The sequence below is a fragment of the Monodon monoceros genome, unplaced genomic scaffold (genome assembly GCF_005190385.1).
Source record: "Monodon monoceros isolate NGI ecotype Baffin Bay Population unplaced genomic scaffold, NGI_Narwhal_1 Super_Scaffold_16, whole genome shotgun sequence".
Lineage (NCBI taxonomy): Eukaryota > Metazoa > Chordata > Mammalia > Artiodactyla > Monodontidae > Monodon > Monodon monoceros.
Window position 1 is genome coordinate 71,464,539 of NW_021703772.1, and position 24,544 is coordinate 71,489,082.

General features: G+C 36.5%; 1 protein-coding gene and 1 pseudogene across 5 annotated transcripts in view; both read left to right on the forward strand.

The window, feature by feature from the left end:
• Positions 1-24,544, forward strand: part of LOC114896665 (CD302 antigen) — a 129,661-nt gene that overhangs the window by 70,072 nt on the left and 35,045 nt on the right. For 2 of the 5 annotated variants that reach the window (XM_029224781.1, XM_029224777.1), the window contains exons 27-34: positions 1,252-1,419; positions 2,621-2,737; positions 6,148-6,342; positions 9,000-9,226; positions 10,777-10,945; positions 14,551-14,700; positions 21,068-21,190; positions 22,687-22,854. In XM_029224781.1, the coding sequence (XP_029080614.1) occupies positions 1,252-1,419; positions 2,621-2,737; positions 6,148-6,342; positions 9,000-9,226; positions 10,777-10,945; positions 14,551-14,700; positions 21,068-21,190; positions 22,687-22,854 (1,317 nt within the window). Of the gene's footprint in view, positions 1-1,251; positions 1,420-2,620; positions 2,738-6,147; positions 6,343-8,999; positions 9,227-10,776; positions 10,946-11,562; positions 11,798-14,529; positions 14,701-21,067; positions 21,191-22,686; positions 22,855-24,394; positions 24,507-24,544 lie in introns of those variants that run through there. The other 3 variants (XR_003793869.1, XM_029224776.1, XM_029224778.1) reach the window with 3 other exon arrangements.
• Positions 13,063-13,840, forward strand: LOC114896962 (annotated as a pseudogene).

Below are 24,544 nucleotides of genomic sequence, written 5' to 3' on the forward strand. Positions count from 1 at the left end.
CTGATGATAGTAATTGACCTTTGAGTTTTAAGTCCTTGTTAGCCTCATTTTGCATACACTTTGTGTTTATATTCTTATGGAAAACTTACATTTGTGGGAATTCTTTTGTAATTCTTACCATCAATACTTAACATTTCTTTTATGAGTCACTGTTGAGATTCATTTGGTTGCTAACAGTAATTAGCTCACGCTAGCTTAAGCCAAAAGGGAAATTTAGATCCTCAGAAATGGGGATAGAGCTGAGCCTCCCGAGGAGAGGGGATCTCAAAGCCAGAGATGCTGTCTTGCACCTCTCCTTTCTGTTTCTCTCAGGGGATCTGCACTCTTCTCTTTATGTACTTCCTGATTCTCTCTGCACTTCCTGCTTCTCTCTGCACATGGTGAAACATGGCAGCTCTGCAGCTTTCAATTTTAGCCGTAACTGGAGATGAATTGACTATCTCTGAATTCCACTTTTCAAATCTGAAAAGAACTGAAAGAGATAATCTGATAGACTCAACTTAAGTCAGATATGCTATCTCTAGCCCAGTCGGAGGAAAGTGGTTTTACAGCTTCCAGGGGCCCACATTTGTGGGTTTGTGGTTAGAGAAAAGACTACTTCACAAAGGGAGTTGCTGTGAGCTGGGAGAAATATTGCATAGTCTCTACCATGTGTTGAATCAGTTTGATTGGCTCTGAATAGAGCATATTTCTATTTGCATCTTTTTGAATCTGTGGCCTTTTCGTAAAATGAAAAAGAAATGCTGAATTCAGATTTTTCTAGATGTGAGATTTTAAATTATTTCTGTTTGCTTTGGTTAAAGCAATAACTTATTTAGAACATCAAGTATTTCATAAAATGTTCTTTTAAAGTTAAAGAAGGTATCAGTAAGCAGAAAATTGAAGATGAATTCTCAAAGTCATATTTAGGTGCCTCTTATTATGTTTGTATAGTTTCTCTGAAGTGGCCCCTTGTATTAGAAGTTTGGTGATGCAGGAAGACAGAAACTGCATTTAACCTAATAACACCTCATTTTCCACATTCTTCTACTCATTCCACATCAGGGAAAAGAAAATTTTATTAAGTAATTTCCTTCCTACAGAAAGCCAGTTAAGAGGTCACATTTTATTTGAGCATAAACAGAACAAGCATCGCCAGGCTATTATTTCTTGGCTTCCTGAATATTTCCTACAAATCAAGTCTAATTATGATGAAGAGGATTTAACATTTATATCTGAAGTTAGAATTCTTACCATTAATTCTTTTTCTAGATGAGACTGAAAAAGAGGTCAAACCAGTTACCAGTGTTCGATGTCCGTCTCCTGTTCTAAATACTCCATGGATACCATTTCAGAACTCTTGCTACAATTTCATGATAACAAAGAATAGATATATAGTGACAACACGAGATGAAGTTCATTCTAAATGCCAGACACTGAGTGAGTATGTTGTATGGCCATTATATGTTGCATTATGCTCGTTAGAAAACAAATCTCATCTGAGTATATTCAATAAATATTTCTAATTAGCGCTAGTAACTAGAACTCAAAAATATTCATCTCCTAATTTCTACATTATCAATGACAAAGTATTAAAATTTGTGTTTATTTAAAATGGAAAGTATAGGAGTTATCTCCTTTCTTACCCATCCATTAGGGAACTAGTCTCTCTTTAGATGTATAAATGGGTTCTACTTAAAAAGAGAAAGAAATGACACTAGAGAGCAGAGAGCTGGATATTAAATCAAGTTAGGCTGTGGGCAGAGAGAAAATAGGCCGGTTTGAGTAGTTGAAAACTTAGATAAGCCAGAAAGAAGCAGCTCTGCTTAAAAGAAATACATATTTCATACTTTCAGCTCTCAGGACTCTCCAGATATTTCCCTATGAGATCCACTGAGGATTTGTGACTTTTGAACAATGGACCCATCAACTTTATAGGAAGTTCCTATGGAAAATATCAAACCATTATTCCCCAAAGTGTGTTCTGTGGAACACTACTCTTGAGATGTTCTGTAAAGAAAAAGATCCTTAGTTAAAGAACAAGGGTGAGAAATACCACACATCTTCACTTCCTTTTAAACATTATCAAATGTGCATTAGCATATGCTTTAAGAAATACTGACATGAATGAACTAGTTTACTTTTGGTTAACCAAAATTTGTAAAGTTTTTTTCAATGTAGCTCTTTTCCGAGGAACACACTTTGGGGAATATTAAACTTTTAAAATCCTGTTATAACAGCCATCGCTAAGGAAAAGGAAGGTCTGTCTTTTAGCCCATCTAAGAGGTTTTTATTTATTATAGTCTTTGACAGTGTGTCACTAATATAGGTGGATTTGTACCAACTCAAAATAAGCCTTAAATGGGGAAAAGGAAAGTGAATCACTGTTTCAAATTCTCCTCTCAGCTACTAGTTTTCCAGTATTCTGTGAGACCAAATTGAAGATCAAAATGTTTGAAAATGTTTTAACCTATTCATTTAGTACAACAAGATAGTTTTAATTTATATGTCTTTCTTATTTTCTACTATTGTTTTAAGTTTTGGAGTGTGTTAAACTGGGGAATAAAAATTACTAAATCTATCAAACAAAGTGTTCTAAATAATTAATTATTTAAATTATTGACTCTTTTTTATTTAACAGATCCAAAATCACATATTCTGAGTATTCGAGATGAAAAAGAGAATAACTTTGTTCTTGAGCAGCTTCTACACTACAATTACATGGCTTCATGGGTCATGTTAGGTATAACTTATGAAAGTAAGTTGTAAATCTGTTTTTCACTATTTATATTCATAGTTCATTATAAACTACTAGTTTATCAAGCTGTGAAAGTATATTCTTCAGAGTATATGTTAATCAGTATACAAAATTATAATTATGCACTTAGCATAACTTAATACAAATACCAAGACAGTTTTTGTGTCTCTGCTCTGCCACTAAAATGCCTTTACCACCAAGCTTAGAGTTAAATGGTGGAAAATAATTTCCTTTCTTCACCCTCCCACCTAGCAGTACAAGACTAACTAAAATGACTGCACTCCTGCATAAATCTCCAATACTTACTTTATATCTCTATGTATGTGGGATGAGTGAGAAGAGAAATACACTTCTACTAATGTTGCATCTTTGGTTTTATATCATTGGCTTGGGGTATACATTAGAAAAATGAGACACATAGTCTGCCAATGGGATAGAATATTTGAGATTGCAAATGCCACAAATTCAAGATATAATTGCTATGAAAATTTTTTTAAAACACAGACTCTAATAATAGGGGAAATAAGACCAATTTAGAAAGATACTCAATTAGAGGTATCCGGAAAATCATAAAGTTTTGGAATTAGAAAAAAATCACTGTGTGGGCATAAAGCATTAAAATCATACATTCATCCCAAAAAGGGGGCTTAATAAGGGGCACAGGACAATGATAGCTAGAGGTAGGGTAGGCAAAGAAACTTAATTACTCAAATCTGACCATTTTAAAAATAGTCTTCTCTTTGCTATCTAACCTGTCTCTTTCTTAGAATTACTCAGGTTTTTCTTGAATGTTTATGGCTTGCAGATGAGTTAACAAAAATTAAGCTATCAAGTAATGGGTAAGACTTGGGTTGCCAGCTGAAGATGAGTTCATCATGGTAGGACTTAGTTGCCCAATTCTTTTCTCTGATGATGCTTGAACACTCTTAAATTTAAGAATGGAAAAAAATGGAGAGGAACTAGGTAGAAAGTTCCCAGGCTTTACCTGAAAGTGACTGAGGAAACAGTGATCCCATGTGGAGCAACAGAAACTATACCCAGGATATAGTTAGAGATTTCAATTGTATCCTTTGCTGTACTTTGTTAGTTATATTATCAGAAACAACTGAAAATGTATTCTGTATTCTGCAAAGCATTTTCAGATCTGTAGGCTTTCTTTTAATCATCTTAAGTTCTTTTATAAGATGTAGTTGTAACAAAACTTCTATTAAAATATACAGACATATGGGAGACATATAGAAAGATATTTCCAGCAAACAGTAAATTTGGCTTAAAACTAATTCTTACTGGCTTAATTTATATCCATAGCGGTTTTTTATCACTTAAATATGCTTAAATACTATTTAATTGTATATACCACCTATACAAAGGATTCTGGTTTTTTTTTTTAAGTTCTGACTCTTCAAAAGTAGGGCCGTGAATAGAAATTACTAAGAGAAGCCATGTGTCAACTGAGAGATATTTCAAGCCAAGTGAAAAAGTGACTCTTTTGTCATGACAGCTTTAGAAATATACCATTGCCCATCGCATTGGCCAGAAAATTGTAACTTTATTAACATTTGGGGAGAGGGAGAGAGGGACTCAAAGACATGAGGTGATATAAAGCAGCAAGCAAGAACCAGATCATATGTACCAGACTTCTTGTGTATCGTGGCTGCAGGCAGATGTTTAGGTAGAGCGCCTTGGGAGATGGTAATCAGTGAAAGGACGAAATAACCAGGACAACAAGGTGTGTGTGTAGGTAATAATGACATCACTCTTCATACCAATTCATAATTTTAATAGGCCTAGCAACTTGTTTTACCAAAAACTTTAGTAAGGTATATTCACGTAGCATACAATGCAGCCATTTAAGGTGTACAATTTAGTGGCTTTTGGTATAGTCACGGGGCTGTGCAACTATCGCTGTCCCCCAAAGTAACATCATACCCATTTAGCAGTCCCTCCTCATTCCCCATCCCCTCTCCCAACCCTCAGCAACCACTGATCTATTTTCTATCTCTACAGATTGCCTACTCTAGACATTTCCTGTACGTGAGATCATATAATATGTGACTATTTTGTGACTGGCTTATTCCACTTAGCATAATGGTTTCAAGGTTTATGCATGTGGCACTGTAGCAAGTATGATTCCTTTTTTGGCTGAATAATATCCCATTGTATGGATATACCACATTTCATTTATCCATTCATTAGCTGATGGGTATTTAGGTTTTCACTTTTTTGGTTATTATGAATAACATTCATGTACAAGTTTTTATGTGGATATATGTTTTTGTTTCTCTTGGGTATATACCTAGGAGTGGAATTGCTGGGTCTTTGTGTAACCCTTTGAAGAACTAACAACAGTTTTCCAAAGCTGCTGTACCATTGTCCATTAGGGGTTCCAATTTCTCCATATCATGCCAACAGTTGCTTTTATCTGTTATGTTGATTATAGCCATCCCAGTGGGCATGAGGTGGTATCTCATTGAGGTTTTTATTTCATATCCCTATTGATTAATGATATTAAACATCGTTTCGTGTGCTTATTGACTATTTGTATGTTATCTTTGGAGAAATCTATATTCTGATCCTTTTCCCATTTTTTAAATTATTTGTCTTTTTTATTATTGAGTTTTAAGCACTTTTTAATGTGTTCTGGATATAAGTCCCTTGTCAAAGAAATTATCTGTAAATATTTTCTCTCATCACTTTCTTAGTAGTATAATTTGTAGCACAAAAACTTTAAAAATTTTAATGAAGCCCAGTTTGTCTATTTTTTATTTTATCACTTGTGTCTATTGACTTTGCCTATCCTAGGCTCGTGAAGACATACTCCTGTGTTTTCTTCTAAGAGTTTTATAGTTTTAGCTCTTACATATAGGTCTGTGATCAATTTTGAGTTTTTTGTATGGTGAAAGGAGAAGGTCCAACTTCATTTTTTTTGCATGTAGATATCCTGTTGTCCCGGGAACTATTCTTTCCCCATTGAATTGTCTTGGCACCCTTGTCAAAAATCATTTGACATAAATTGTGCACAGTTTAGGTCCAGAGAAGAGGTTTCTATCACTAGTTTTATATATGTTAATTTTTTAATAAAATAATTATGTTAATTTCCATTACAATTAAACATATAGGTAGGAAAAAATGAATATTGGATGAAAAAATAACAAAATGTAAAGTTATTTCAGGATGGTAGAATGATAAGTAGATATTAATTTTCATGTTTATAATGTGTACTTTCTATATTAAAAATAAGCATGGTTTACTGTTAGAAAATATTTTAGAGGGATACACATAATTATACAACCTTTTAGAAGGTGGTGAAAGAAGAAAGAAAATTAGTTGAGTTTGAAATATTAACCTCATAAGTGTAATTCAAGTCTTGATTTAATCTCTAAGCATAGAAAAAAGTGTTTCTTTTCTAGATAATTCTCTCATGTGGTCTGATAAGACCACGCTGTCATATACACACTGGAGATCAGGAAGACCAGCTGTAAAAAATGGCAAGTTTTTTGCTGGCTTGAATACTGATGGCTTCTGGGATATTCAAACCTTTAATGTTGTTGAAGACATACTTTACTTTCACCAGCACAGCATTCTGGCTTGCAAAATTGAAATGGGTAAGTATGCTAATGTAGGGTTTCTACTCCAGGGAAAGAGAATGTAAAGTCATTAGCTTCACTAGCGGGAATCATGCAGTTGTACTTTTTGAGTGGCTCCCTTGTATTCAGTCCTATGAGAGGCACTGTAGACGTCACAGAGGAAGGAAAAGACACACTCCCTGGTGTCATGGTCTTGATCTCAAGGAATAAAATGTAGTTGGGGAGACAGCATTAAATGTTTATCACTGTTTTATGCAGGTTAGTCTTAGGTTATTTGGTACAGACTTACATTTGTTGGGAAGTCAAAAGAGACCAATGAAAACAGGAATAATGAAAACAAAGAATGTACTGAGGAGGAGGAAAAACTTGGCTGGACCTTGTAGGATAGATAAGATTTCTATAAATAAGGAAGTGTGTTTGGGTAGAGTTTTGACATTACAGGCCGAAAGTGAATGTCTCTCAACCTTGCCTAATTCCTTAAATACGTGTATTTTTAAATGCATGTCAGTTTTTAAATTTTCACAGCTTGAAAACTGTTCCTACGGCCATTCTGCTCTAAGCCCTCTGCTAACATGGAGCCCATCACAGTTGCATCCAGGCCCATTTTCTCCCTTCACAGTCCTGAAGAATAACTTTCTGATGCACCATTTCCATCAACAATCTCCAGGGATTCCCTGTTATTAATTGCTTTGAGTTCATGTAAGCTTTTGAGACTTTTTAGAAACCAGAGTCTCTTCTAAAATTCTAGGCTCTCAGTCTCCATTTTTTCCCCCATTTTTGGTTCAGTAAGTATCTTTTCCTGTCACGCTGATCTCTTCACTGTCCCATGTACAGTGTATACCCATTCTCATTTGCACCTTTATTTATGTTTTTTTTTTCCTGTCATGATGTCTTCTACCTTCTTTTTTCTTTCCTTTTTAAATAAAATTTTCATTTTAGAATAGTTTTATATTTACAGAAAAGTCGCAGAGATAGTACAGAGAATTCCCATATACACCATAACCAGTTTCCCCTGTTGTTGACATCTAACATTAGTATGGTACACTTGTCACAACAAATAAACCAATGTTGGTAAATTATTATTACCTAAAGTCCATACCTTGTTCAGATTTTCTTAGTTTTTACTTTATGTTGGTTTTCTGTTCAGGAATTCATCCAGGATACTATGTTACACTTGGTCTTCATGTCTTCTTAGGTTCTTCTCAGCTGTGATAGTTTCTCAGATTTTCTTGCTTTTTTGGACAATTTCAAGGAGCACTGGTCATGTGTTTTGTAGAATGTCCCTCAGTTTGGGTTGGCTGATGTTTGTCTCATGATTAAACCGGGGTTATGGGTTTGGGGTTTAGGGAAAAAACCACAGAGGTAAAATGTCATTCTCATCACATCCTGTGAAGGGTATATTCTGTCAGCATGACTTACTTATCACTGTTGATTTTAACCTTGATCACCTGGGTCTAGGTAACGTTCATTAGCTTTCTCCACTGCAGAGTTACTCTTCTTCCCCCTTTCCATATCGTACTCTTTGTAAGGAAGTTACCATACTCAGTCCTTACTTGTGGAATGGAGAGTTGTTCTCTACCTTCCTGAGGTGGGAAGTATCTATATAAGTTACTTGGAATTCTACACAGGAGATTTGTCTATTCTCTCCCATTAAAAAAAATTTATTTCATCGTTTATTTATATCAGCACGGGCTCATGGTTATTTATTTTATACTTTGGGTTATAATCTAATAGACTCTATTATTTAATATTTTGCTCAAATTGTTTCAGATTTGGCCATTGGGAGCTCTTTTACTTGGCTTCTGTGTCCTTTTGAAATACCATCATTGTGGTTTTGTTATTACTGTTGTTTGTTTTTAGCTGACTTTCTGGTTACCTTATTTCTTTTTGGTCCTAATTTCAGCTAACCTAAAGTCTGGAGATCTAATTTATCAAGAAGGTTTTCTGACTCCCTTAATTCAGATGACTCTTTCTTTCTCTAGTCAGTCACACATATTTTAGTGGTTAATTGTTCTGCCCTCATTTCAGGTGTTGTTGTTTTCTGTGCCCAACTAATATGTGAGCTCCTTAAATAAAAGACAATGTTTATGCCTTTTTTTAATCACTCAGACAATAGTAATAGTTAAGAGCCTATTATATATGCTGTGGCTATAAGAGAAAGTATGCATTTGACCTCCCTTATTAATAAGAGGCCCAGTTTTATTTATTTTTTATTTATTTATTTATTTTTTAAAGTATCTGATCAAGGCTATCCAAGGGTTCAGGGGAGGAAGATTTTTTTTTTTTTTTTAATATTGATTTATTTTTGGCTGTGTTGGGTCTTCGTTTCCATGCGTGGGCTTTCTCTGGTTGTGGCAAGCGGGGGCCACTCTTCATCGTGGTGGGCGGGCCTCTCACTGTCGCGGCCTCTGTTGTTGCGGAGCACAGGCTCCAGACGCGCAGGCTCAGTAATTGTGGCTCACGGGCCCAGTTGCTCCGCGGCATGTGGGATCTTCCCAGACCAGGGCTCGAACCCGTGTCCCCTGCATCGGCAGGCAGATTCTCAACCACTGCGCCACCAGGGATGCCCCAGTTTTATTTAACTTTTGAAATGATTGCATGTCCAACCTTACCCAAAATATGTATTTTGAATAATTTAAATTTAATCACTAACACTTTTAATTTAAATATTACAGTTGACTACAAGGAAGACTGTAATACTACTCTGCCACGGTTTATTCCACATGAAGATGGTATTTATAACGTTATTCAAAAAAGGGTAACATGGTATGAGGCATTAAACACATGTTCTCAAAGTGGAGGTCATTTGGCAAGTGTTCATGACCAAAATGGCCAGCTTTTTCTGGAAGATATCGTAAAGCGCGATGGATTTCCACTATGGGTTGGGCTCTCAAGTCATGATGTAAGTCTTGTTTTGTTTTCCAGAAATTTTCCAAATATGTTAGAGGGCTGGAAATCTGAGCATAAGATATTAATTCAAAGTATAACATCAGATTAAGTCCTCGGATTACATTTGCATCCCATAGTGCTTTCTATCTTTTCACAACATAGAGCAAATGGAAAATTATATTTATAGAGTGATCTAGGCAAATGGCCAGGACTGCAGCTGCCCTGGACACTGCCAAGCCATCCCAAGGGCTTAGTAGATTAATGTCTCAACAACACCCCTGTAACCTATTTGGGATAGACCAGTTGGAGAGCTGGTGAAAAGGGAATAGCACAGGATCAGAAAAACCTGAGTTCCAATACGAGTGGCAGGTCTTCTGTTTACGTGTTGGGTGATCACAAGCAAGTTATTAAACCTTTGCAAGCTTATTTCCTCATCTGTAAAATTGGGGTGATAATATTTTCCTTAATAGAGGATTATTAGGACAAAATTTATACTGTATAAGGTGCCAAGTAAAACTCTTAACATTAGGACTAATAGATGTATATTTTCTCCCCACTTTCCCCCTAGAAATTAACACTATTTGAAAATAATTTTCTGCAGGTAAACACATCTTTTGTACCACTATTCAAACCCTGTTAATTAGTATATTCATGTACTGATAATGATGTCTAGTATACAAAAAATAGACATCTATTGAGATTAGAATTGAAGGCCTAATTTAAATAATCTTTAGAACAAAGTGGGGAAAATAAAAGGATGGCAAATTAAGATTATAGAATCGAGGACAAGTCAAAACTAATCTTCCCGTATGAGTTTCTTGGGAAGTATTTTTCTCTTCCAGACCCCTGCTGGTTGATGACTTCTGTAATATGAAAAAATCTAGCCAGAGACACAAACCACAAAACTATAAAACATAAAAGACAATATTTAGAATAATGTGAAGGTTGAGACTGTAAATCTATAATTGTGACAAATGGAAGACATTTGCATGTCATCTAATTTCAAGTGTTATATAAACTCATCCTTTAAACAAAAAAAACAAGTCTAGAGATATAGTAACCCTGTCTCTAAATTTAAAATCCTATTTAAATTATGCCAGAGCAAATGTCTCAGATCAATGCATCAAAAATAAATCCCTGATTTTACAAATAGGTCCAGATCTACAATACTTGTAAGCAAATAATTAACACTCCATCCCTGTATTTTTTAAAGCATGCATGTTCTTCTTTTTTTTTTTTAAACATCTTTATTGCGGTATAATTGCTTTACAATGGTGTGTTAGTTTCTGCTTTATAACAAAGTGAATCAGCTATACATATACATATATCCCCATATCTCCTCCCTCTTGCATCTCCCTCCCACCCTCCCTATCCCACCCCTCTAGGGGGTCACAAAGCACCGAGCTGGTCTCCCTGTGCTATGCGGCTGCTTCCCACTAGCTAGCTACCTTACGTTTGTTAGTGTATATATGTCCGTGCCTCTCTCTCCATGCATGTTCTTCTTAATGTTCTTTTTGAAGTCATACATCTGAATTCAAGTTATCTCTATTATTCTTAACACAGGGAAGTGAATCAAGTTTTGAATGGTCTGATGGCAGTGCCTTTGACTACATCCCATGGAAAGATAAAAAATCTGCTGGAAATTGTGTTGTCTTGGATCCAAAAGGAATTTGGAAACATGAAAAATGCAACTCTGTTAAGGATGGTGCTATTTGTTATAAACCTACAAAATGTAAGACTTGATTTCAAATAACTGTATATTTACTGAAACATGACATTTATTTTATGCACATGATTAAACACTCAAAGGAACTTTTTGTAGATTTTAAATAAGGTTTATTCACAAGTCCTATCAAAATACTTTTGATACTTTGTGAAGAGAAACAAATATGATATGCCCATTCAGGGAATTTGTTCTCAAAGACTTTCAGTTGTTCTGTCACTAGATGAGTTTTGCTCTAGAATTTGTGAATTTTAATTTCACTTAGCAATGTTTTTCAAAGGCTGAGATGCTCCTTTCAAAAAAGGGTTCCACAGCATAGAAATTTGGAAAATACCTCTATGATTTACCATATTGATGGCTCTGAAAGTTTCTATAGTAAAGAAATGTTTGTGTAACTAAACATTTTCCAAACATATAGGATCCTTAAAATCTAAGGAAAGAGCCCCTTCCATCAGGGGCTGGACCTGGGGTCGTTCCCTGGTGGGTGGAGTATGAATCATGATGAAGAGCACAGGAACCTATAGCACAAGCTGCAGAGGCGCTCTGGGCAGGCCACGAGTTGGTGGCCATGTGGTTATCTGAAGCTTCTGGTTCTCTCAGTGCTTACCATATTTTCTGTTCTGAAGAATCCTCAAGAGAAGATTTAACATTTGGAATTTCAACGGATTTAAGCAGAAGAAAATGTGAACACCTTATCTAGATATACAAGTGAATACAAGAAAAGGAGAATGACATAGAGAATGAGGAATCAAGACACAATCAAGAACTGACATCTTAGTTGTTAGGTATAGAAAATAAATTTAATCTTTTAGAAAAACAATTGAAATACATGAGAAATATGATAAAGCATGTAGAAATGGAGAGGACATCTGTGTTAGAGAAACAGACTTTATAGGATAAAGGAGAATGAAAACAGCTCAAACACAAATTCAGTGATGTACTGGGTTGAATGGTGTTCCCCAAAATGCATGTCCACCCAGAACCTCAGAATGTGACCTTATTTAGAAATAGTCTTTACAGAGGTAGTTAGTTACGATGAGGTCATACTGGATTAGGATGGACCCTAAATCCAGTGACTGGTGTTCTTATAAGAGGAGAGACTCAGACACACAGGAAGAAGGCCATTTGATAACAGAGGCAAAGATTGCAGTGATGCAGCTACAAGCCAAGGATTGCCAGCAACCACGAGAAGCTAGGAGAGGCATGAAACAGATCCTTCCTCAGAGCCTCTAGAAAGAACCAACCCTGCTAACACCTTATTTTCAGACTTGTAGTCTCCAGAACTATGAGAGAATAAATTTCTGTCGTTTTAAGTCAACAAGTTTGTGCTAATTGATTATGGCAGCCCTGGGAAACGAATACAAGTGCAAACTTTTACTGGATCTTAAGACAATAACAAGTACTGGTGAGGATGTGGAGAAATTGGAGCCCTTGTGCATTGCTGGTGGGAATGTGAAATGGTGTGTAGCCACTGTAGAAAATGGTATGATGACTCCTCAAAAAATTTAACATAGAATTACTGTATGATCCAGCAATCCCACATCTGGGTATGTACCCAAAAGAAGTGAAAACAGGGACTCGAACAGATACTTGTAAAACCATGTTCATAGCAGCACTATTCTCAATAGCCAAAAGGTAGGAGCAACTGAAGTGTCCATTGATAGATGAATGGATAAGCAAAATGTGCTGTGTACATCCTGTGGAATATTGTTCAGCCTTAAAAAGAAAGGAAATTCTGACACATAATGCGACATGGATGAACCTTGAAGACATTAACATTATGCTTAGTGAAATAAGCCAGTCACAGAAGGACAAATACTGTATGATTCCACTTATATGAGGTACCTAGAGTTGCCAAATTCACAGGGACATAAAGTAGAATGGTGGTTGCGGGGAGGAGGGAAGAATGAGGAGTTATTATTTAATGGGAACAAAGTTTCAATTTTGCAAGATGAAAAAATTTTGGAGGTGGATGATGGTGATGTTTGCACAATAATGTGAATGTACTTAATGCCACTGAACGGTACAGTTAAAAATAGTTATAGTGGTAAATTTTATGTTGCGTATATTTTACCCCTTTCTAAAAAGTTGAATCTTCTTGAGAGGAATATAATAAACTTACCACAATGCAAGAGTTGGAAGCAAAACTTCATGAAGAACAGTAAGGAAAGAAAATGTATGCAGTCTAAAACAGCCCAGTTGCAGCCTGGACTAGAAACAGACTTTGAAGATAAGGCATTTCCATATGTTCCCAGTGTAAGAAGAATTTTTTTAAAGCCAGCCCATTCATAAAAGTCCACTTGTCCTAGCCATGCATTGGTAGCCAATGTTCAACATGTTTTGCATCAAATGAAGCAACACACGTTACTGCCTGTGCAATGAAGGAGTAGTCAGCTGTATATTTTTGGCAAAGAAACTATATTCACAATGTGGTAGAATCAAGAGCTTGCTAATACCGTCTTCCTCCTCCGGCAGCATTAATGAAGAATTGTCACAAGTCTTACACACTTTGCAGATGAATTTGCAGATGACCAAACGTCATCTGCAACTAGGAAACTTACCCAGGAGTAATCAATTGTCAAACTGAAGGAAGACTTAGAACTCAGACTAGTGGCATTAGTGGGAAGTATGGAGGCAGAAGCCAATCAAATAACTAGATTTCAAAAAAGAACAAGCCCAGGTGGAGAAACAGAGGATAGAGAAGCAGAAGGAGGAATGGAGAGCCATCCTGAAGTCTCTTGATGAAGAAGGAAAGGGCAGCAGCCATTCTTCTGGAATCATAGGGATCATAAATAAAAAGAATTCTACCAAGCTGTGACAAGGAGAAAAAAGCAGAAGAGGCCTTCAGTGACTGAAGGATATGCAGACCATACATAATGCATACAGAACAATGGTTTGGGTTGAGATTACTGGCCATACGAGGTCAGATATTTGATTCAGATAATCTGTACCCCACCAACAGGATGCCAGCAATTTACTTTCCAGTTCTCATACTCTCTTCTGTTGGAATTAACAATGGTCTTAAGGGGCACAGGCTTCATTACACAGGCTTCTTGTGTTACACAGCACAATTAAAAATTAAAGAGTTTAAATGGAAACAAGGGGAATTGTTAAGAGCTGCGAAGCCACACTTCTTTTGTTTGAGACAGATTTTGCTGTGCTGATCTGTTGTGCTTTGTAAACAAATTACCAAATTTTCACTTGTGGGTGTGATTTTTTTTTATGGCAAGGTACAACTACGTTTTTATTATTACTATAAAAAGGAATCCAAAGAAATAAAGAATTTTAATTATTATTTCAAAGTAGTTACAGGTCTACCCAGGCTGTCTTTTCTTATTCTCCTAGTCTGTCTTTCCAACTGTTTTTACTTTAGTCTAAATTCATCTTAGAGGGCTAAGTACTTTCCTTTGTATTCTCAGTTTTAAAAATGGTATCCCAAAAACTAACAAGAATGCAAGTGTGGGCTGTAGCTCTCTCTGATGTGTATTGAATTGAATGCTTCCTACCCATAGGAACCACAGTGTCAACCACAGTGTCAGTGACATTTAATGAGATTTTAAAAGTCAGTCATTTTTTTCTGTGCATTTTCACAGTTATGTCTAACATTTTTACAGCTAAAGAGGTGTCCTCTCATACATACTCATCAAGATGTCCAGCAGTAAAAGGGAATGAGTCACAGTGGATTCAGTACAGGGACCACTGTTACACATCTGATCAGGCATTGCACAGTTTCTCAGAAGCCAGACGGTTTTGTTCAGAGCTTGGTAAGTTAAAATGTGTTGACTTTCTTTGACTCAGTAATTTAATCATTGGAATTTTTCTTAACGAAACCCTTTAAAACAAAGATTATATTTTTGAAAATATTTCTAAAGCACTCACTAATTATAATAGCATTATTACCCAATTGCCAAGTGGTGGGGAAATGGTTAAGTATTTTATGATACATGAGCTCAATGTAATATTGAAATAGCCATTAAAAATGATCAGTGTCAAAAAAAAAAAAATTCACTGTCAGACCTGGGTACACATACAGACTGAAAGTGAGGGGATGGAAAAAGATATTCCATGCAAATGGAAATCAAAAGAAAGCTGAAGTAGCAATTCTCATATCAGACAAAATAGACTTTAAAATAAAGACTGTTGCAAGAGACAAAGAAGGACACTACATAAGGATCAAGGGATTAATCCAAGAAGATATAACAATTATAAATATTTATGCACCCAACATAGGAGCACATCAATATATAAGGCAAATGCTAACAGCCATAAAAGGGGAAATCGACAATAACACAATAATAGTAGGGGACATTAACACTCCACTTGCACCAATGGACAGATCATCCAAAATGAAAATAAATAAGGAAACACAAGCTTTAAATGACACATTAAACAAGATGGACTTAATTGATATTTGTAGGACATTCCATCCAAAAACAACAGAATACACTTTCTTCTCAAGTGCTCATGGAACATTCTCCAGGTTAGAGCATACCTTGGGTCACAAATCAAGTCTTGGTAAATTTAAGAAAATTGCAATCATATCAAGTATCTTTTCTGACCACAGCGCTATGAGACTAGATATCAATTACAGGAAGAAAGCTGTAAAAAATACAAACACATGGAGGCTAAACAATATGCTACTAAATAAACAAGAGATCACTGAAGAAATCAAAGAGGAAATCAAAAAATACCTAGAAATAAATGACAATGAAAACATGACAACCCAAAACCTGCAGGGTGAAGCAAAAGCATTTCTAAGAGGGAAGTTTATAGCAATAGAGTCTTACCTCAAGAAGCAAGAAAAATCTCAAATAAACAACCTAACCTTACACCTAAAGCAATTAGAGAAAGAAGAACAAAAAAACCCCAAAGTTAGCAGAAGGAAAGAAATCACAAAGATCAGATCAGAAATAAAAAGAAATGAAGGAAACAATAGCAAAGATTAATAAAACTAAAAGCTAGTTCTTTGAGAAGATAAACAAAATTGATAAAGCATTAGCCAGACTCATCAAGAAAAAAAGGGAGAAGACTCAAGTCAACAGAATTAGAACTGAAAAAGGAGAAGTAACAACTGACACTGCAGAAATACGAAGGATCATGAGAGATTACTACAAGCAGCTACATGCCAATAAAATGTACAACCTGGAAGAAATGGACAAATTCCTGGAAAAGCACAAGCTTCCAAGACTGAACCAGGAAGAAATAGAATATATAAACATACCAATCACAAGCAATGAAATTGAGACTGTGATTAAAAATCTTCCCACAAACAAAAGCCCAGGACCAGATGGCTTTACAGGCGAATACTATCAAACACTTAGAGAAGAGCTAACACCTATCCTTCTCAAACTCTTCCAAAATATAGCAGAGGGAGGAACACTCCCAAACTCATTCTACGAGGCTACCATCACCCTGATACCAAAACCAGACAAAGATGACACAAAAAAAGAAAACTACAGGCCAATATCACTGATGAACATTGATGGAAAAATCCTCAACAAAATACTAGCAAACAGAATCCAACAGCACATTAAAAGGATCATACACCATGATCAAGTGGGGTTTATCCCAGGAATGCAAGGATTCTTCAGTATATGCAAATCAATCAATGTGATACATCATATTAACAAATTGAAGGAGAAAAACCATATGATCATCTCAATAGATGCAGAAAAAGCTTCTGACAAAATTCACCCATTTATGATAAAGGCTCTCCAGAAAGTAGGCATAGAGGGAAGCTACCTTAACATATATGACATAAAGGCCATATATGACAAACCCACAGCCAACATCATTTTCAGTGGTGAAAAACTGAAAACACTTCCTCTAAGATCAGGAGCAAGACAAGGCTGCCCACTCTCACCACTGTTATTCAACATAGTTTTGGAAGTTTTAGCCATGGCAATCAGGGAAGAAAAAGAAATAAAAGGAATCCAAATCAGAAAAGAAGAAGTAAAGCTATCACTGTTTGCATATGACATGATACTATACATAGAGAATCCTAAAGATGCTACCAGAAAACTACTAGAGCGAATCAATGAATTTGGTAAAGTAGCAGGATACAAAATTAATGCACAGAAATCTCTTGCATTCCTATACACTAATGATGAAAAATCTGAAAGTGAAATAAAGGAAACACTCTCATTTACCATTGCAACAAAAAGAATAAAATACCTAGGAATAAACCTACCTAAGGAGACAAAAGACCTGTATGCAGAAAATTATAAGACACTGATGAAAGAAATTAAAGATGATACAAATATATGGAGAGATATACCATGTTCTTGGATTGGAAGAGTCAACATTGTGAAAGTGACTATACTACCCAAAGCAATCTACAGATTCAGGGTAATCCCTATCAAACTACCACTGGCATTTTTCACAGAACTAGAACAAAAAATTCACAATTTGTATGGAAACACAAAAGACCCCAAATAGCCAAAGCAATCCTGAAAAAGAATAATGGAGCTGGAGGAATCAGGCTCCCAGACTTCAGACTATACTACAAAGCTACAATAATCAAGACATATTGGTACTGGCACAAAAACAGAAATATAGATCAATGCAATAGGATAGAAAGCCCAGAGATAAACCCACGCACATATGGTCACCTTATTTTTTTATTAAGGAGGCAAGAATATACAATGGAGAAAAGACAGCCTGTTCAATAAGTGGTGCTGGGAAAACTGGACAGCTACATGTAAAAGAATGAAATTAGAACACTCCCTAACACCATACACAAAAATAAACTCAAAATGGATTAAAGACCTAAATGTAAGACCTGACACTATAAAACTCTTAGAGGAAAACATAGGCAGAACACTCTATGACATAAATCACAGCAAGATCCTTTTTGACCCACCTCTGAGAGAAATGGAAATTAAAACAAAAATAAACAAATGGAACCTAATGAAACTTCAAAGCTTTTGCACAGCAAAGGAAACCATAAACAAGACGAAAAGACAACCCTCAAAATGGGAGAAAATATTTGCAAGCGAAGCAACTGACAAAGGATTAATCTCCAAAATATACAAGCAGCTCATGCAGCTCAATATCAAAAAAGCGAACAACCCAATCCAAAAATGGGCAGAAGACTTAAATAGACATTTCCCCAAAGAAGATAATCAGATTGCCAACAAACACATGAAAGGATGCTCAACATCACTAATCATTAGAGAAATACAAATCAAAACTACAATGAGGTATCACCTCACACTGGTCAAAAAGTCTGCAAACAATGCTGGAGAGGGTGTGGAGTAAAGGGAACCCTGTTGCACTGTTGGTGGGAATGTATATTGATACAGCCACTATGGAGAACAATATGGAGGTTCCTTAAAAAACTAAAAATATTACTACCATATGACCCAGCAATCCCACTACTGGGCATATACACTGAGAAAACCATAATTCAAAAAGAGTCATCTACCGCAGTGTTCATTGCAGCTCTATTTGCAATAGCCAGGACATGGAAGCAACCTAAGTCTCCATTGACAGATGAATGTATAAAGAAGATGAGGCATATATATACAATGGAATATTACTCAGCCATAAAAAGAAACGAAATTGGGTTATTTGTAGTGAGGTGGATGGACCTAGAGTCTGTGAAACAGAGTGAAGTAAGTCAGAAAGAGAAAAGCAAATACTGTATGCTAACACACATATATGGAATCTAAAAAAAAAATGGTCTGACGAACCTAGGGTCAGGACAGGAATAAAGACTCAGACGTCGAGAATGGACTTGAGGACACGGGGAAGGGGGAGGGGTAAGCTGAGATGAAGTGAGAGAGTAATATTGACATAAATACACTACCAAATGTAAAATAGCTAGCGGGAAGCAGCCGCATAGCACAGGGAGATCAGCTCGGTGCTTTGTGACCTCCTAGAGGGGTCGGATAGGGAGGGTGGGAGGGAGACGCAAGAGGGAGGGTATATACGTATGCATATAGCTGATTCACTTTGTTATACAGCAGAAACTAACACAACATTGCAAAGCAATTATGCTCCAATAAAGAGGTTAAAAAAAAAAATGATCGGGCTTCCCTGGTGGCACAGTGGTTGAGAGTCCGCCTGCCGATGCAGGGGACACAGGTTCGTGCCCCGGTCCGGGAAGATCCCACATGCTGCGGAGCGGCTGGGCCCATGAGCCATGGCCGCTGAGCCTGCGCGTCCAGAGCCTGTGCTCCTCAACAGGAGAGGCCACAACAGTGAGAGGCGCGTGTACTGCAAAAACAAACAAACATACAAACAAAACCAAACCAAAAAAATTGCTAAGTAAACTAATATGTGAAAATGCTGACAAATGAAACCGTTTTAAATATAGCTAGATGTGCTTAAATGAAAGGGTTAAGAAGCTGATTTTTTGTAAAGTTAGTTAAGCAGTAAATGCAAAATTGTAGATTTTTCATTACCTAGTCATTAATAAGTAAGCTTAGCCTGACCAGGGTAACAAAGTCTAAGAAGTATGGGTTGTTCATCCATTCTGCAAAAGGGATGGCCCACACCTCTGAACACTATAAGGGACAGGACGTTTTGTCTTCAGATTTAACTAAAATGAAAGAGCAGCAATGATTGGCTCCCTCCCATGAGAAACTTGGCGGGTAGTCAAACTGTGAAACGACTCCTAGGGAGACCACCTAGCGTATTTCGAGTACCTGCATCCTTGCGTCTCAATTTTGGCAGGCAGATGACATTTATCTTATTTATTTTACTAACTTGTGGAGACACTTTACTGATTTAAAAATCTCCTTGTTACTGCTTAACTACATGATGGAAACTTTTGTGTGGGAACTGTTGTGTGTTATACATGTTACACGTGATGGGAACTATTTTGAGCTCTATATACATGTTCTGAAAGTCAGAAGCCTTTTGTTCCTAAAGGAGAAAAAAAGGTTTACTGTCATTGTAGTGTAGGGTTTAAGCACTTAAGCCTTGGAGACAGACAGGCCTGGGTTCAAATCCTAGCTTCCATACTAACTAAGCTGAATGATATTGTGGAAGCTACATAATTGTTTCTCTTTCTCCTCTGAACAATGAGAATGAAAATAGTACTCACTTCAAAGTTTGGGTAAAGGTTGGGTTGTTGTAGGAATGAATGAAACGGGATAATGTGTGCTAATTTATCACAGAGCTCTGCATATGGAGAGCATTCGTAACTACTCTTATCATTAGAAAGATTGAGATTGACTTTCTATTTCTAAAGCTGTCTAGCTATGAAAGTCTGACAAACTTACTTAATCTTCTTGCCCCTCCATTTCTACATCTGTAAGATAGTGATAATACCTTTTCTACAGGATTACGTAGTATTAAACAAGGTAAAGTGCCTGCACACTGGTGATCTGTAGAGGAGAAAAGGCTTTCCTTTGCCCTTCTTTAAATACTTCACACCACAAAAGAAATGCTTTAGTTCAAGTATGGATAAGCTTGTTTGGGTTGAAGACTATTTGATTCCATTTAGGATGGATTTCCAAGTCTAGTTATTATTTTGTTTCTATCCCTTGCCTGATGCTGGTGATAGCACTGTTACTTACCTCTGTGGGTTTAGGGCAACCTATCAAGCTTCAAGAATACTCACCCATTCAGTGCCATACTATATTTAGGAACTTACAATGGATGACCAAGTACTCTTATGTATAAAATAATATTAAAAGGAAGGCCAATGCTCTCTGACATCCCAAACCTATTGGCTTTCATTTTCATTTTAACAGAAGCAAAGTTAAAGCTGAGTTATTATACAGAACTGGTTGTTGAGGAGAGAGTGTTGAAAGTCTATAGGGGAGCACAGACTTCTACCATTACATACCCCATTCTTATGACTTGCTGTTTATACAGAAAGGTCTCACTGGTTAGGTAGTTCCAAGATCCAAAAATATTACCAGGTAAACATTTTGAGGAAATGTAAAATTTCTATATGCAAAGTTTCAATCTAGAACATTACTAACTTTTTTAAAAGCTATTAATGTTATATTTTTAAAAATCTGAAATAAATACCAGATTTTAAGAACATTCCATGTCAAGTTTGAATATCTTCGTGATCTTGATCCTGATAGTTTTTTTCAAATGGCTGGTTGAGAATAAACCACTTCCCTAGTTTGCATAAAGCTAATTGGTTTGGGATTTGTTTTCCTTCAACAGATCATTCTGCAACTATCGTTACCATAAAGGATGAAGATGAGAATAAATTTGTGAGCAGACTGATAAGGGAAAATAATAACATTACCATGAGAGTTTGGCTTGGATTATCTCAACTTTCTGCCGGTAAATGACATATCTGTATGTACAGTGTGCAAAGAGAGTTCTAACTTGTCCTAAATACCAAGTCAGCCTCACTAAAGAATGTCAAGTGGTGGCTAATTCGGATGCTGCTTGGTGATGAATAAACTAGATCTGCTGTTTTAGAGGCTCATAAACTCCTAATGAATAAACAGGTGACTTATTAGTAATGATGGAAACACTAATGAAATAGAAAATCAGGTTAAATCAACTGGAATTGTTTTAGAGGCTTAAGATACTTGGGTCAACAGAATTTGTTTTTCTCCGGTGACAATATCTGTGTCCCTCGTGTCCCCCACCAGGAACCCTTAGATTTCTAGTGTCTATCACACAGTGTTTTTGTAGCTTTTAACTGTTATTCAGAAGTTCTCTTCCTGTTGTTCCCTTCCCTCTTGGAACGTTTTTTACCATAGAGCTAAATTAAGTTTTTTGTTTGTTTTTGTTTGTTTGTTTGGTTTTTTGGGGGGGTTTTTTTCTGTACGCAGGCCTCTCACTGTTGTGGCCTCTCCCGTTGCGGAGCACAGGCTCCAGACGTGCAGGCTTAGGGGCCATGGCTCACGGGCCTAGCCGCTTCACGGCATGTGGGATCTTCCCGGACCAGGGCACGAACCCGTGTCCCCTGCATCGACAGGTGGACTCTCAACCACTGCACCACCAGGGAAGCCCTAAATTAAGTCTTAATGGTGATTTTTATTTTCATACTAGCTTAGTAAAATTGCAGAAATTTGGTTCAAAAAGGTTTGTGGAAGAGTTTTTCAATAAGGCGTAATAGATAGAGGGTTTCAGTGCACTTGGAATTGATAAAGAATGAAGAGTACAAATTTGATAGAAGAATAGGAAGTCTGCTTCACATTTTATGCAAATTTGAATTCTAAATAATTAAAATAAATGTGAATTCCAAAATGTTAAGTATGTGTCAAAAAGTCAGTGAATTCAAAGTTGGCCATCTAAATGAATTATAAATTGTGTTTATACTATCACCACAAGGTGGTGCAACCTCAGCTGGAAAGCAAAAATGGAGTCACGGTGAGGAGGCCTTCTTGGACCCCGCTGTACCTTTCCTCGCCCACCAGCACACTGGGAATGATTTTTAATGGGGGAGGGGGGCGGAGAGCAAGAGAAAAGGGATACAGGTCTTTAGAAGTCTATCCGTCACACAGTAAATGTACAGGCATTCTGCACTTTAATCAAAGCACCATATTCTACATCAGTGCTGTCTAACAGAGCTTTCTGCAAAGATGAAATTGTTCTATATCTACTCTGTCCAACGTAGTAATCACTAGCCATATATGGCTATTGAACACTTGAAATGTGGCAAGTGCAGGTGATGGACTGATTTTAATTTTTTCACTTTCAATAAATTTCATTTTAAAATGGTGGCACAGCACAGTTCTAAGGAAATAAATTATATGAGCCATGCACCTTTTAACCTTAGGAATTTAGTTGCAATAAACATAGTTATACTTAATTTCTTTCTTTAGATCAGTCCTGGAATTGGTTAGATGGATCAAAAGTGACATTTGTCAAATGGGCAAATAAATTTAAGAGTGGCAGTGGACAATGTAGCATTTTGTTAGCTTCAAATGAAACTTGGATAAAAGTTGAATGTTCACGTGGCTATGGAAGAGCTGTCTGCAGAGTTCCCTTGGGTAAGTATGTAACCTGTCCTTAAGGAACACTTTGCAAAATAGGTCAGGAAATAATTGTACAATTCAATTATGTGCAAAGTTTTGTACTTTGTCCTAAAGTACTTAGTCCTTAGAGTATATCCAAACAGTCTTAACTCACAGATTCTTTTCCTCAGAAAAATAGATAGATTACAAATGACAGTAAATGCAAAAGATGTCTAGGACTCCCAGAGCAAAGTGCTAAACTGTCCAAACTTTGTATATTCTTTCCTAAGAAAAATGGAAGCTGCCAGAGTGTTAGGGAGGTCACTTCTGTGAAAATGTTAAGATGTATTTTATTCCATAGTTCAAACATGTAAAAACTCAAAGGTCTAATTCTGCAGTGTGTTTCCTTTCTCCTCATTCCCATAAAACTCATAATTAAGAACAATGCAAAACTATTTCATTACTTAAAATGTCCTGAGTATCTATAGGAAATCATAATTTGAACTTCCATTTCATCATAACTGATACATAAAATAACCACAAAAATCTTAATAAGCTCTAAAATTTTCACATCAACATTTTTAAAGATTAGCATAAAATGTTCAGTTTGGTGTACAGATATTAAAAATAAAACCCTAATTCTAGGTGACCAGTATCTATATATTTATGCGTTGATTCAGCAAATATTTAGATTATCTGTTTTATGTGTGGAGGTATACCCATGTACAAGACAGATAAGATTCCTTTTCTCACAGAGCTTACAATCTAATGGAGGAAGACATAATAAGTAACCAAGCAGGTCTATTTTTAAAAGAGAGGAAAATATCAAATAGTTATAAACTCTATATAATGGAGACTAGGAGGTTGACTACTCTAGATCAGGTTATCAGAGAAGACATCTTAGAGCAGGAGATATTGAAGCTGAGATCGGAAAGGCCTTGGGAACCAGGGTAGGAGTCATAGCAGGCAGAGGTGCCAGCTGGAGCAGAGAGCCTAAGACAGAACAACTTGCTGTGGCCTCAGGGAAGAGCTGCCAAGTAGACAGGTGCCAGACACTTAGGGCTTTGGAATCCCGAGTCAAGAGTTCAGGTTCCATTCTGAGTGGAATGGAGAGTGACTAAAAGATTTGGGGGAAAAAAAAAAAGATTTGGGGGGGAGCAGGGTTAGAGTGGTATAAACCAAGAGTTCTGTTTCGGCATTTTGAACTATCCATGTGGAGATGAGCTATCCACATGGCATGTGCAGTGTGCGCCTTTGGACATATGAGAGAGAAGGGAGGTCAGCATAGAGATGGTATTAAAGCCATGGGAAAAAATGAGTCCATCTCGACAGCATGTAGACAGGGGCCTGGGACAGTGTTTGAAATTGAGTAGCAAGGAACTAAATGAGGTCATCCTGAAGGCTTAAATTCCTTTAAAGCAAATAATACTTTATTTGGCACTAGGTAAGTCAAACACAAACATTTACAACTTTTAGCAATTTGCTATCAAAGTAAGGTAATATACTGGGAATGATGGTCTCAGAGATGATGGGAAGGGAAGTGAGAATAATGATAGCACTTTAATTTCTTTGGAAGACAATTGCTATAGCAATGAAGAGGATTTGAATGAAAAGAGTTAAATTGGAAAAGAAAACACTTGAGTATCTGATGCTGAATTTGAATTGTGTTCACACTATGAAACAATCAGGTACTTATTGTATCTAATTTGTACAGTGTTCACATATG